This window comes from Pseudoliparis swirei, chromosome 18 (genome assembly GCF_029220125.1).
Source record: "Pseudoliparis swirei isolate HS2019 ecotype Mariana Trench chromosome 18, NWPU_hadal_v1, whole genome shotgun sequence".
NCBI classification, from domain to species: Eukaryota; Metazoa; Chordata; class Actinopteri; order Perciformes; family Liparidae; genus Pseudoliparis; species Pseudoliparis swirei.
The window spans coordinates 19,796,970-19,813,101 of NC_079405.1; the positions used below are offsets into that span (position 1 = coordinate 19,796,970).

At 38.5% G+C, this 16,132-nt stretch overlaps 1 protein-coding gene across 2 annotated transcripts in view; it reads right to left on the reverse strand.

Annotated features, from left to right (window-relative positions):
• The window catches only part of cadpsa (Ca2+-dependent activator protein for secretion a), a 172,378-nt gene that overhangs the window by 24,905 nt on the left and 131,341 nt on the right, over positions 1–16,132 (reverse strand). Inside the window, exons 22-27 of one of the 2 annotated variants that reach the window (XM_056437050.1) lie at positions 15,463–15,610; positions 15,023–15,037; positions 13,088–13,162; positions 12,746–12,829; positions 11,425–11,457; positions 7,639–7,746 (exon numbers count right to left, since the gene is read on the reverse strand). In XM_056437050.1, the coding sequence (XP_056293025.1) occupies positions 7,639–7,746; positions 11,425–11,457; positions 12,746–12,829; positions 13,088–13,162; positions 15,023–15,037; positions 15,463–15,610 (463 nt within the window). The remainder of the gene's footprint in view (positions 1–7,638; positions 7,747–11,424; positions 11,458–12,745; positions 12,830–13,087; positions 13,163–15,022; positions 15,038–15,462; positions 15,611–16,132) is intronic. The other variant, XM_056437051.1, reaches the window with a different exon arrangement.

Sequence of the window (16,132 nt, forward strand, 5' to 3'; positions counted from 1 at the left end):
CATTCAGTGACCTACAGTATGGCAACAAGAACAAAAAAGCTGCATTATTATTATTATTATTATTGCAAAACTAACAAACATACAAAGAGAATAGAACATGTATAGCCTACAAAGAGCCAATGTATACAGACAGCCACTATGTCAAATACAGTAGTACAAAGTAGGAGCAGATACTTATAGTTTTAATAGCTTTCTTATTGTTTTGGACCTTGTTAAGTTAAAGTTAGGCCTACTTGTAATCATCTCTCCTTGACTCTGTATGTCCAGGCAAGTCAAGCTGCAGTTGGAGTGGAGGCTAGAGGCGGAGCAGTGGAGGATAAAAACAATGAGGAAGAACAGGGTGTAGATTATTTTGCCCGCCCTGACCCTTCATTGAGGCAGGCTTTTTTAAACTACCATCCCAAACAAGAGGCTAAAAGCCCTGTTGTGAGGAAGGTGTTCACCAGAGATGGAAGTTGCAGGAAGTGGCTGACATACAGTGAGGGACGTCACAGTTTGTTTTGTTTTGTATGTCTCTCTCAAAGGCTGCCGTCATTTGTTTGAAGAGAAGAAATTTCACTGGAGTGGACTTCACACTTTCTTTTTTGTTTAGCAGTGAGTTTACAGTATGCTGTATTTATTACTAGTACTAAATTATTTGAATTTATTATTTAATATAATAAAATATTTGAAATTATTCTTTGACTTCTGGTGCTTTTTATTTGATAACATTTTACTTCTACTGTACTTGAGTCAAGTATGGAGATTGTGTACCCCATGGCCACCACCGCCAGTCAAGAGTGAGTGAGTACACTGGTCTATTTGCACTGGTACCATTGCTTACTGCATGTAGTCATCTTTGTAGTGGTTTGGGGGAATACTGTATATATATGACTGTACAGCACGTTATATAAGACGAGTATATAAGGCGAGTATTTTTGTGCTGGTGGGTGTGGTCCGACCGATTGGGGTGGGCCTGTCTGGGCCAAAAATGCCAGGGCCTAATTGTTGTCCCAGTCCAGCCCTGATCCCAACAACACTCACCAATATGATAGTGAGAGTACACGCACTGGTCTCCTGTTTTAAAAAGGGGACCCACCACCCTAGTCCACAAGGGTCGTATTTTGTGGTGTGTTGTCAATTTGGCTGTGCATACAAATTTTACATTTTCAAAGGTTCAAATGTATGTGCTTAACACGGACTACATCTGAGGCAGCAAAAGGTAAGAACATGTAAAGCAACTTCTCAACATACTTTGCTGCAGGGGATTTCCATGAAGGTTTAATTATGATTCCATTTAATTTCAATTCAATTTATTTCGTATAGCCCAAAATCACAAATTATCAATTTTCTCAGAGGGCTTTACAGTGTGTACACATACAACATCCTTATTCCCAGGACCTCGCATCGGTTCAGAAAAAACCTGAGGTAGAGCAGACATGTGCATGATGCCACAGACGGAGCGATTTTCACAACAGCAGAAAATAGAAAATTAAAATAATTCCGTGATTGGATTGCTGATCAGGATTGTGGTTAGTAAAATAGCATTAAATAAATCTGATTTAAACACCAAAAAGTAACACTCTATGCTTATGAAAAAGCCAAAACAACAAGTTGCCCCCCCCCTCCCCTCCCCCATATGATTGGTCAGAGAAGTGGGTCAAATATCAGTTAAAAAGTCCAACCTCGATTGTGGTTAGTAAAATAGCATTACATAAATCTGATTTAAAAACCAATAAGTAACACTCTATACTTATAAAGAAGCCAAAACAACAAGTTGCCCCCCCTACCCCACATGATTGGTCAGAGAAGTGGGTCAAATATCAGTTAAAAAGTCCAACCCCGACAAGACAAGCTCCCCGACCCGCCAATCTGTGTCAGAACATGGGGATTAACACTCTTAATATGGCTCAATTTATGACTGATTACTTGAGACGCTGTGAGTCTTGACACATATTTAGAAGTTATGAGGCCGTAGTGAAATAATCTGCTTACTGCTTCAGATATTAGAAGGCATCTTGAGATAAATGCATTGAGATAAATGCATATCTTAACCCCAATTAAAATGACATAGTACCTCAGGCTTATTGTGCAAGAAACCACAGCCAAACATGTTTAAGACCTAAATTACTTAGGGGCACGTGCAGAGCTTCTCCACTAAGCCTGTGCTCCATCTCCTACCAATAAAGACACGGTCTGATTCTATTGTATTCATTTCTATTCAGGAAAGAATACAATAGAACACAAGAACACACATTGCTGTTCATCTTCACATTTGACAGGGAATGAAATGCTTAAAAGACTTGATTATTTGATGTGATTTGAAATGTAATCTCTTTACAGTCAACTGCTCTGGTATTGGGGCACTTGATGGAGTTCTTTCATTCTGAATTACGGCCCATTGAAAGATGTAAAGACTTTAATCTCGTCACCCAGCATAGAAGAAACGTGTCCTCTGGGTCATCAAAACATCGTATAATGTCCCACTAGTCTCGCGGAAATTGTTTTCCTATCACTTTGTTTTTCTATCTAACTTTCTAATTTTGATATTCTTTGTTTCTTGTTTTTGTTTTTTGGATGAATTTGAATAAATTGAAATTAGTACAAAGTTTCTCGCTAATATGGAGACCGTTTAAAACGGTTTAAAAACTGAAAACTTGTATGCACGTAACAAACTTAGTTTAGTTTTTGGAAAGGACATTTGCAAAACCAATAATCCCTCATATTTAATATAATGAGCTGCCGTATGGTTGTAATCCTCACCAGCAGAAACGGACAAGACTGAATAAATGAATTCAGCAGACCACCAAAGGGGGAGGGGGGCTAACAAAGCAAAGCTTTAGGGGCAGCCATCCTGACATTATTTTAGGAAGTTGACAGCCCCCACACCCAACACACACACACACACACACTGGGGTATCTGCTATAGTGTTTTCTTAAGTGTCTATTGCTACAGTAGCTGCATTTACATTTAGTTGTCAAGCGAAATTTTTGTAAACGTAAATAAGGCAAAAACTAATATAAGACACATTTCCATTACCTGGTAGTTTAGAGAAAATCAATTTGACAACACTGCAGTTTGATCAGAAGCTGCTGCAATAAGGGACCATGTCTGTAATCCACCACGATACACATTCTAGAAGTGGAGGTTGTGAAGCCTTGCTTTCATGTCAACTGGTATTGGCTACGTTTCATGTTGTCGGGAGACTTGACAAACAGAAACAGCTGATCAGTTATGGGAGGCAAATGATTATATCCCGTTTGCGCACCTACATTTTTCTGACAAAAGAAGAAGCCCCTTCATACGATCGTAACAAAATGTTTTGCAACTAAAAGAAGTAATATTAAATGTTGCTGTATTTAAGCTTTTCCATTGTGACACAAAATGTGTGTTAGAATACATGTACACACACACATTCCTCCTTTGATCATACAAAGTTCATTAAAGCTTTACACAGCAGGGCTTTGTAAAGGTTTCCTGTTCCTAACACATGGAGAACTAGAATGGGCACTCGGTAGAGCGCATACCTTCGCATATCACAGGATTGGGCATTGACTTATGAACATTTTGGCATTAGTTGCATGCCAATTGGATACAAATTGACTGTGCTATGGTAAAAAGAAGATGTTGACCTTTCCATGACCTTGACCTTGACCTTTGACCCGATCGATCCCAAAATCTAATCAAATGGTCCCCGGATAATAACCAATCATCCCACCAAATTTCATGCGATTCGGTTTAATACTTTTTGAGTTCTGCGAATAACACGCATACAAATAAATAAATAAATATGCGAAGGTAATGAGCCCTGATATGTTTAATTCCAAATGTTTAAGTCAACAAAAGGTGAAATGCTAATGAAAGTTGTTGTCTTCAAAATCATACCAGTTTAAAGTACCTGCTTCATACATTTTAATAAAATTCAAAGACAATGTATGCAATTTCTCACACATATTTCAACAATACTATTTGCAAACAGGAAACTAAACACCTCAATGTATTTAAGTTTTGCAAAACTGGAATGAGATAGAATGCAGGACTAACTGCATTATTCCGGAGAAAGAAAAAAACGACTAATTATTGCTCGAGGCAAGCACTAATGTCCATCTTGTCGCCAGGTCGCTAACAGAACGAAAAACACAATACAAAAGAGAGAGAAGTTGATAAAAAAGGGTGGCGTGACAAGAAAAGCACAACAAGAGCTGCAGAGAGCAGCCAGAGACACCTTCGTCGTCCTCGGTGACGCCGCAGGGAGAGCTAATACAGAATGACAATAAAGAGAAGCCGGGGTGAGACGAATCCCAGCAGAGTTGCTCTCGTGGAGGAAGAGAGGATAGATGGCAAAGCAACGGGTCAAGATGCAGCAACGATCGGCAAACATACAGCAACAGACACCTCTCTGTCACCCTCTGTCAGGACCACCGGAGAGGAAGAGCACAGGAGACGGATTACACCTCAAGGCCTCCATTCAGCCCAATGTCACCACGGATAGATGCACCTGTAGCCTGCAGACTCCACCAGGACGGAGAGGTGACGGTTACATCCGCTGCAGCAGATTACACAGCCGGACCATGTCTCTGTCCCTCAGTTTTGACCTCAACCCTTCAACCTTCATTCAGATTAAAAGAATAATCAATAAGAATAACCTATTGATATTTGTAATTTATTTGATCATCTTCGTAATCATTCAGAGAAGGGGTTACCTGCCGCTGTTGCTCTGACTGGAAGGCAAATAATGAGATGGGCACGGCAAATATTTGTTTGATATTATAATAGAGTATTATTATTATTATTAATATTTAGCAGTTGTCTTATTATTATTATTATTATTAATAATAATAATAATACTAAATACCAGTACCATTGCTTAATTATTATCAATAACACTTTAAAAATCACTGATTTGAAGGATCAATAAAGTATATTTGTCTTGGGACTCATGGTCATATTTTTTTGGAGATTCTGGTCGCATTTACAAACAAACTTAATTCAAGATCTACAAACATGGTCACATCACTACATCAAAATCCGACAGTATGATGAAAACAAGTCAACAGTTGAAGCACCTTATTTGAAGGTCAAACTGAAATTGAGTTGATGATCCCTCATTTTGAATACTATGGTCAGGAAGAGGTTCTGTAAAGTGTGATGGACCTTTATAATAATAAAAAAGCATTTGGGCTATAATTTTGTTTTTCTCTTAAAAATAAGTTTTTCTAAAATGGGGCTTTAGTTTACAACCTTTTGTTTACAACCTAACTCATTGCATGCCTGTTCATGTCTTGTATCTATTTTAAGCAATCGTGCTGTGTTCCAAGATATAAGTAAATAAATCAGTTTTAATTAATGCTTTTGTATTAGAATTGGAAAGAGAGCACATCATCAATCTGAGCCAAGGATAAAGTAAATTCCCAAAGTCCAACAAGATGAGATAAAGGCATACATGTTTGTTTCAAGATCAGAAAGTACAGAAAGGACTTGATTTGGGCTGAGAGTCGAAGAAAACATGTTTGTGCGAATCCAGATTATTGTCTGCACGGTAATCTGGAATTACTGCGCAGACAGTATTCTTCCTGTATACAGGACTGTCTCAGAAAATTAGAATATTGTGATAAAGTTCTTTATTTTCTGTAATGCAATTAAAAAAACAAAAATGTCATGCATTCTGGATTCATTACAAATCAACTGAAATATTGCAAGCCTTTTATTCTTATAATATTGCTGATTATGGCTTACAGCTTAAGAAAACTCTAAAATCCTATCTCATAAAATTTTAATATTTCCTCAGACCAAGTTAAAAAAAAGATTTATAACAGCTGAGTGTTTGTCAAGGCTCAGGAAACCCTTGCAGGTGTTTCGAGTTAATTAGACAATTCAAGTGATTTGTTTAATACCCTACTAGTATACTTTTTCATGATATTCTAATATTTAGAGATAGGATATTTGAGTTTTCTTAAGCTGTAAGCCATAATCAGCAATATTAAAAGAATAAAAGGCTTGCAATATTTCAGTTGATTTGTAATGAATCCAGAATGCATGACATTTTTGTTTTTTAAATTGCATTACAGAAAATAAAGAACTTCATCACAATATTCTAATTTTCTGAGACAGTCCTGTATAGTGTGGTGTCCCCCAGCAGTATTCAGCCAACAGCGTCAGCCAGCCACTCTTATAACGTACAATCTCTCTTTTGACCAATTTACGTATCAATGATGGCCAAAACAATGTCAGAATAAACAAAGTGCTTGTTTGGCAGTCGTGTTCCTGTCGGGAGACCAACGCAGAGAGCACTGTGCTGTGGATTGTTACAAAATTGGAAAAGTTTAGCTGTGTTTTTTGTGACTCAGTTTGATCTGACCAGCTGCCACAGAGCTAATGTCCAATAAATCAATGAGAATCTTTACAGGAACAGCAGAACCAGTTTGTTTCCATGTAAAGGCCACACATCTACTGCATCTTAGCTTCCTGCTGCCTCTTCTCCACAAAAGCAGCAACGTTATCGCATTTACTCCGTGGATCGACACATTGCGGGTGCTGACCCTTACTTCTTCAGTGTGTACGATGTGTTTGTCCATGGTGTGTCACACTTAGTTATGAAAAATAAAAGATTGAGTAATCTTATACATAAAGAGAGAAAGACTTTTCAATGTAGCTGGGGAGACAACATCTTTGTGAGTCTGGTTGCTGCTAAGCCATTTTACAAAGTGATCTTTTGTGCCCTTTTTCAATTGATTATCGGTTGTTTGCTGACTCAGAAAGAGAGAGCGAAGTTTAGGATAATCCCTCCTCGAGATCAACACAAACTGCACGCAAACACCATGAGACAAAGGGGTGAACGGCGAGGAGCACAGAGGAAGGTGGTGGAGAAATGCCTGACTTTGAAAAGAGAAGTGGAAATGCAACTTGTCCGGCTGCAGGGATTGTTTGAGCACATTTCCAGGAGAAATCCTCCAGTTTGACCCAAGAGGGGGCTCAGCGGCCAGGCTTAGAGGTTTACTAGTTGTTTTGGTGTTACTTGACCTCATCTCACGTAATGAAGGCAAACAGTGGCATGGGACTGTTTTGCAAGTTGATTCCAGTTTGTCAGGACATTGGTGTGTAAGTACAGTTAGCTTCACAAAGTGACTCACAAAGACCTTAAAAGACTCGAGTCTCAACGAGCTGTTGGCAGAAAGACACAATAAGTACCAATGTTACCTAACTATGAGTTTGGTAGTTACAGCTTAACATGTTAAAACTTTCCAGACTCACCTGTTGGTCCAGCATTACAAAAACAATTTATTTTTTGATTATAGCAGAAATACTATACCAGAATATGTTTCAACAACATCTAAAATATTGCCATTTGGTTATTATGTTCCAGCCAAATAAAATTCATGTTGAATATGTAATATTACCATCACTAATATCACTATTTAATGTGATGCAACTTTACCAATATTATCAAAGATTTTACCGTAACTCAGATTATCATGATAAAGTACTCCGTTCAGATCGAGGCTCACATTAACATTGAGGAGAGGAGATGAAATAAGTGTAATTGTTTGACTTTGGATCCTCTCCCCGCTCTTCAGGATTCGTTTGAATCTCTTCCTGCAGTAAATGAAAGCGTGTTGTTGCTAAGCCTCCCTTTGATGGAGGAGTCGTGGCTTACTTACATCAAATAATCTCTCGATGTACACCTCCTCGTTGACCTTCTCCCGCAGCATGTCCTGGGAGTGGCGGACAAACGTCACGTAACCGTCGGCGATGTCCATCCCTGGCTTCTGCGAAGGACGAGGGAAAGAGACATGCCTTAGTCAGCCAACTGGTGTTCAAATGGTATTCCACCATTTTCAACTGAAATCATGGTGTTTCCAAAACCTGATTTCTGGGGACCCACTTTTAAAAAAAGCCAAACATCAGGTCTTATCTATAACTAGAGAGGAAAGTGAATTTGTGCATAAAATTAATGATCCTAACCATCTTTACTGCCATTCCCACATCACCTTATATTATCTGGGAAGGTAAACCAGCCATGAGGGGTGAAAAAGGTGCAGGTGATTTTCTGTTTGTTTTTTTGTCACCACACCACATCCACGTTGTTTGAAGCCTCAAAGCTTTTAGAACCACAACTACAGTAATTTTATTGTTCTGACCACAAATCTAAATAATGATAAACAGTTTAAGAACAAAAGGTCCTCCGCTCTGACTCAGCCCTATAATGATAGTAATAACAAATATACATTGTCATTATATATAATATGGTTAAAGTCATTCATGAACCAACTTCCTTTTTTTTGCCTGAACAGTCCTCATGGACTTTTCCCTGAATCTGTTCTGTCTCTACCTGTTTGTCACGATACTCATATTATAACTTCTATACATATTACATACCTGCCATAAATATCATGATACCCGATACCAGAATTCAATACAATACCATAAAAACAATATGGTACCATAAATACAAGACTGGTATATTTATCTATAATAGTAATAAATAAAACATCTGTATGGTTCACTTTTTACCAACTTTTTCAACACTTAACAAATGACAGTAATATTAGTATTAATACAGCCAGATATGAATGAAACTACATGGTTCCATCATAGCATTGATTATACACTATGAGGCTGTTAGTCTCTGACCAGATGATACACAGTTCATCAGGATGAGCAGCTGTAGAGTTACAGAACTTTACAGACTGAAACATTTCACTTTTTATTTGTTAAGCCGAAGTCGGTCTCTAAAGCTGCGCCACTTCTCTCGCTGTGAGCTGCGCAGCGCAGTGTGCGCAGACAGCTCGACACGGAGCAGTGCGTGCGCTCTGATCGCTCTCTTAATGAAGTATCGATACTAAAAATATGCTAAATCACATCGTTTTTAACGTACGAGTACTTTGTTAGCATCTCTACACCGTGCAGCGTGACAGCAGTAGATGTAGCAGGCTGACATTCAAGCTAACCTGAACCCCCAAACGATGTCGACATCTGAACGCTGATTGGCCGAGACGCGACACGTCCCATCAAAGATGTTTTATTGCGAAGAGCACCACTTCACACTTTTCTCCGCGTCTCACTGCAATCTCAACGGCAGCGGGCCAGGTGACCCCCCCCCCAAAAACAAAAACTCTTCGGATCTCCACGATTCACGTGGATGACCTATTTTGAGTTCAAAACGGTGAATTTCACCGAAAGGTGACAAGTTTGCAGGTATGAGTAGAGGTACGTGTTTGTTAAATCGCAATTTTGATTTATGCATGTGTTATTGAAAGCATATGCACATGTTAAAGAATTTATGAATGAGACCAAATAAATGCATTTAGTTAGAATAAACAGACTCATTCTTTTCATTTCCTCTCATCAGCTAAGCAAACACAATGAACGTTAGCCTTTCATATTAGATTCAACGTTATCAATAGACTACAATTATCTGAACTATTCACACATTAAGGCTTCTTCATGGGACTCAAAAGGTGTACTGCAGTTATGAATGTTAAACAAGACTATGGAAGAAATTCTGCTATTGTGAACCCCCAAACAGGAAATACCCATAACTTTATTGTGATAGTGGAGATCCCACACATCAAATATGTCATGTACTAGTACAGACGATATAATACAAATATGTTGTTTTATTTTGTATAGGTTATTCTCTTTTCTTCTCCACAACCATCTGGCGACTCCCAGAAATGATCTTGTGATCCCTTTGGGGCCCCGACCCTCGGGTTGAGAACCACTACTTTAGGTGACAGACGTATTTCACATAATTTAAATGGATGCCAATAAGACTTGCATCCAAAATGATAGATTTTGGATATATATACAGTATATATAGAGAAAAGAAATGTAAACTCTGGACTATAAGGCAGCCGTGAGCTTTTATCAGCTCCTGACTTAAAGGGGAGCTTGGCTGAGGACCAACGCTCACAGTCTTGTGCAAAGTGAACAAATGCACCGGAGACGCTCAGTTGGGTTTGAATGGGGACAGCAGATGGTTAGGAGGCCCGCCATTCTGACATCTACAACATCCACTGAGGACAAAGCATTATTTCCCCTTCTTACATCAACATGTCTTATCATTTTCAAGAAAAGATAATGCTCTTTGTGAACCACTTGGTCTCATTTTTTCTCCAATTCACACCGATTGGATAAGTCACAACGAACTCAAGGTAACTGCTACAAAACTTAGTTAACACATCTGCTGTGATACTTACAATGTGTAAATGAGTGTCTTTTTTACTTGCAAAACTTTCATTTTGTACATTAAGGACACAATTAGCGTGCTGGACTGGAAACCGTGACCCCTGCCAGTGAACACAGTGCCCCGTCACATTCACTGACAAGGCATTAATTTGAAATTCGGCGTGTTGCTACGGCCTAAGTGTTGGCAGCTAATAGAGACAGATCTGGTGCGTACACCCACGCATATACATACACACACACAAACACCGCCGACGCCACCCTGACAGCAGAATGGGCATGTGTTGGACAACATGGACTCACGATGTGTACTGCATGAGTGCGAGGCACAAGCCATGGCTGCCTCAGTGTCTGGCCACATGCATATGAATGGACAATTTAGTTGAGGAAACAGGGGGACATTTGATGTGGAAATAGAACAAGCAATGCCATCTGGGTTATGATTCGACATGTGAAAGCATGGTCAAATATTTGTACATCTACGAGAAACAAACACATGCGCAGCAGTAGGGACCAAGATGGCTTCATTATGATCCGTAGAACCACGGAAAACTTTTTTTTTGAAGATTTAAGTGAAATGAACAATAGAACGATGGCAAGTTGCTTATGGATGTCAATTTCTTTTTTACATCAATGCGAAGGAGGTTAAATGACATTTAGTTTGCACAATAATATTAAATGAAGCCATTTAATTCACAGGATCAACTGTTGATATTATTGCAACTCTTCAGAGTTACCTTCACATACAGATACACATACTTTGAAGTAGCAAATACATTTTATTGGGAAATACGTTCCGTGTATCTTGAGGTCTCACAAATGTGTTTGCGAAAATTGTTTGCAACATCCAATTTTTAAGAATATCTAAAAACCTGCATTTTTATAATTCATGTTACCATCAACAAGCAGTGCATTTGTTGTATCTGCTGCATTTATGAAGTATGTGGCCACGGCGACCAGGCGACTTTTCTAGATGTAGGAGTGGACATTCAAATTTGATTCTTGATATTAAAAAAAGTTCTTTTAATTTTAATAATTGGAAAAGGGATACCGTACTAGTGCCATTGAATTATAACAATCTTCTTCAAACCTGTGTGTTGACCCTAACCACACCGAATACAGGACATGGCATTTCCTCCAAACATATTTGACAAAGAAAATTCATAGATACATTTATTTTCTGGGACACAAGTGTTGATTAATGACTAAGACGTTTAAGCTGCGGATATACACATTAAGAGAAATAAAGTCTCACTTACAGGTACATCCACATACTTGGAGGCAGCTTTCACCTTGACATAAAGGAGAGAGAGGTGGGTGAAAAACAGTCTCCAGCTGTGGCATCATTTTTCAGGATATAAGCTGCCATGATGAGACTGTACAGCCTGTGGTTAAGTAGCTGCCGAAGTGGCAACCGCTACTCATGTGGTAATTTCAACTGCAAAAGTGCACTCGCAAATTCAATAACCAGGCTTTTGTAGTTCCTTGGGACATCAGCTGAGGTGTTAATCTATTTGGTGCTCAGGTTGAACTAAAAAAAGGTCAAACTGTATCAAAATGTTCATTAAAGTGAAAACAAGATTTGTCCTTGAATGTAATAAAAAAGAAAAGAAAGAAAGAAAAAAGAAAGGAGAAAAAAAAGAATTGGAATGGTGTGGTAAAACTGCTTTCCCTTGTCTGGTGCCAGATTGTCTCTGTCTCTACCTAGTGTGTGCATTGCCTTCGAGCAAATAGATTTCAGTGTTAGTTTTCACTTGTTTTGTGACTTTGCCTCGTCCTCGTTTTTTGATCCTTGCCTGCTCTCAATCGGATTTGTTTGCATTTCTGGACTGAACCCCTGTGTAGGACCTTTTTGCCCGGTAAAAGCCTTTGCTTCACCTCGTCCAGTGTGTATCGAATCTTTGCTCTGACACCCAACCGCGAGAGAGATCTGACGCTGCACAAGGCCTCCTTATCGTCTCCATGAAATGCATCCACGACAATATTAGACGATACGCACAACTGTCGAAAAGGTCATGTGGGACAAAGACCAACGTCTTTGTAGGAATAATTCATGGGTGGATGGATGGGTCAAACAAGCATATGACTTTCACCCAGGAGATCACTGTTTGTGTCTCATGTGAAACCAAAAGCCAGTGGGGTCTTGTTCTAAGTTACGCACTGAAAACTAGAACGGGCACTCGGTAGAGCGCATACCTTCGCATATCACAAGATTGGGCATTGAATTATGAACATTCTGGCATTAGTTGCATGCCAATTGGATAAAAATTGACCGTGCTATGGTAAAAAGAAGATTTTGACCTTTTCGTGACCTTGACCTTTGACCCGATTGATCCCAAAATCGACTCAAATGGTCCCCGGATAATAACCAATCATCCCACCAAATTTCATGCGATTCGGTTTCATACTTTTTGTGTTATGCGATTAACACGCAGACAAATAAATAAATAAATAAATACACGGTGATCAAAATATAACCTTCCGCATTTTCAATGCGAAGGTAATCAGTCATATGTATATTCAACAATGTGTTTTAGGAGGAATAATATTGGAAGTGTGTACGGTATATGGGCTACTTACTGTGAAAGATAGGAAGGAAGAGAAGAGTGTTCCCTCATCATATCTGGAGAGCTTGGCTAACACACTCTCTAGGATGACCACAAACTGAGAGGAGAAGAAGAAGAAAGCAGCAGGGGGATTACCTTACTTATGTAAATGCAGCAGTATCACAAAGTACAATTGGCACAATGGACTATTGTCCATGTCAGCCTAAAACCATGTATCTCTTGTTTTAGTGTTTATCATGCTCACAAATCAGATTAAAGAATACAGGCTCCTCTATTCAAAGTACAGCATCTAAAAATACAAGTACAGGCGCCTGTTATGTATACATGGTGTACATGTATAATATGAAGTTTGTACCTTAGCTACTATCAGTGTAATCATCTCCTTCACCGTCTCTTCAATTAGATCATCAATTTGGGAATGATATTGTCTCTAGAGAGGATGCAAAACAGAAAAATTATGCTCTTCTCATTCAAAGAAAATACACCACTTTATAATCATTTACATCATATTTATATTTACTTACTTACTTACATGATCTTTGTAAAACAACCAATTAGACAAATGTTATATCACAAAATGAGCTGCAATGTCAAGATTTGTCTCCACTAATCGCATCTTTACCATGATGTCAATTAAGACAAGCAACACTTTTCTCAAAAAACTTCACTAATTGTCTGGCAAATGTTAAAATCTCTCAACTGAAAATCCCACTTAGATGTTCTGTGAATTAAAAAAAATTAAAAAACTTCTGTCAAACCCAGACTTAGTCTCATCTCTGTGTAATGACTACATAGACGGCAGTTGCATTTTTGCCTAGCTCGGAACACAACCTGTAAGCAGGGGGAAGTATCTGTCTGGGCAGCACTGGATTTGCTTCCTGTCTTTATGCTAAGCTAGGCTACTTACACATACCAAACCTACTGGATGCATAGGGACTTTAAAAGTCTTCTTATATGACTTTGGATAACTGCTGTGAAGCTGCTCTAATTCAAGACAGCCAGGCTCTATACTGTAGCTTTTTGCTGCATTATAGAGTAAAAATTGGTAAACAAAATTTGAACAATTCTGACACGGAGTGGCAAAACACACTGATTCACACAACAAATCTTTTCTTTCTCTCCTATTAAACAAGCAAACAAAATGTTCAGGTAGCAGCTCCTCATTTTCAGTGGGCTGACCATGACTTTCTTTTAAAATAACAAATGTTGCTGGCTGGTGATCATACCAGATGTCACTGATTAACATTAATTATATAAGCCAGAAATATTTCAGACTTGTTGACAACTTGTTTTTTCAATGGAAATGAACTGCGATTTTTAGGTAAATTGTGGTCTTGATCTTGAACATTAGCACTGACATCAGTCTGGTTGGTTTACACCCATTGGTTTCGTCAGTAAACAACCAACATCTGACATTGTAGTCAATTTAAAAGCAGAATACAGATTATTAAAAATAATAAACAGTGTCCAGCTCTTTTACAGAGTGATGATCATTTCAGAAATAGGATTTCAAAGTGTTCATTCATTCCCACATGATGGCTTTAACCCTGGTTATAATAGCTTTGAATGATTATTTATTTTGTCGGTACTTCAGGGACTATGCAGTACCAAACTGTTTTAGAAGAAGTAGCCACAGAAGTAGCTTCTTCCATCGCACACAGAAACAGTATGTAATCTAAAAAGGCTCAGAGCAGAAATGTTAAGTACAAACAAACATTTTAGCGAAGCACAGCATTCGATACTGTTATGTAGAATCATATCTGTGTAATGGAGATGCAATTAATTAATTCATGTTTTATTTCCTTTTTTTTTTTCATGAAGTAATCTAACTAACATAATAGTGTATGTTTGAAACTCCTTTTTTATTTCGGCCTACTAATTGATGAATTACATAAATGATGTGTTGAACAAGCATTGTAAAGACCTTCCTGTTTTTTCCATAAAGCAGAGCCCAATGACACACTCAGGGATGATTACTCCTGCTAAAATACTCCTGTCATGGAAACCCAGAAGCAGCATCACTGCGAGGAATCCTTTTGTTTAGCCTGGTAGCACCAACCGAACAGTGAAGGACTTAGCAATAATTAATTCATTGTCAGCAATTGCTATCAGTTTTGAGACTGTGAAATATGAGATGTCTCACTTCTACCCCATGTATATTCAATACTATCTACACATATGCTAATGAAATCCAAACAATTCAAGTGGCGGAAGACAGACTATGACATGACTAATTATACATTTGGGAACTGGAGGGTGAGATTTCAATTGAATTCGTAGCCACACTTACCCAGTATCTTACAAACTTTCACAAGACAGAGAGAAAGGGGGGGAAAAGCAGCAGAAAAAGTGACAGATAGAAGTGACAGAAAATTAAATAATTGATTACTGAAATGAATCGTAAGAGACAAAGAAAGAACAAAAAATAAACTGAAACAGAGAAAGAAAAATAAATATATTTAAAAGAAACATTCCCACATTCATCTGCCAAGGCCATTCATAACAGTAACCTAAATGATCTAAAATGTAATGAACTTTTAGTGACGTGAGTTTCAAACAGGGAACCCAATGTCCATGGCATCAAGCTTAATCATTTTGGATTGGATTGGATTCAATTTATTGTCATTGCTAGAGTACAGGTACAGAGGCAACGATTTAGGTAAGATACAAATATTTTCCCCAAATAAGGGCTCACTCTCTTTTAAAAATGATGACTTTCTATGGACATACCTCCTGCCCCAGGTCCACAGTACACAGCTTGGCTGACTGGGCCTTGGCATCCACCATGACATTGAACATGGTGCAGATGGACTGTGGCACACGGAAGTCTGTGGACCGGCTGCTCTTCTGAAGCTTGGCCTCAAACGCTGCCCGTGTCCTTTAGAGAAGCATTGGAATAAACAGGGATGTAGGATTTAAGAAATACTGAGATCATGAGTACTACAGTAGTCCCACAACCCACCATCACCCCTAAATAAATGAAATGTCAAATCCTATTTCCACACTTAAAGCTGGAAATGCTGTTCAAATAGCCGTAACCACACTGCCAAGAACCCAACACTGAAGATGAAATGTGTAAAATTTGAAGAAATTCCCTCCAAGCGTTCTTGAGATATTGTGTTCACAAGAATGGACGTGACGAACGGATGGATAGACAACCCGAAACATTATCTCTTAAATCTGGTTTCAAAAAATGTGTGATCAAGATATGTAGTGAGTACATATCATTATTAGCAGACAAGCTATGCTTTTGTGCCCAAACATATCTTTGACTTCTCATATTGTAGTTCTTGGTACTTAATGGAAAATACAATGTGGACTGTCAGTGGGAGGTGGGAAATGAACCTCAACGTCGCATGCTTTGTGTAACGATCGATCCACCCTGACCTACTCACTACAA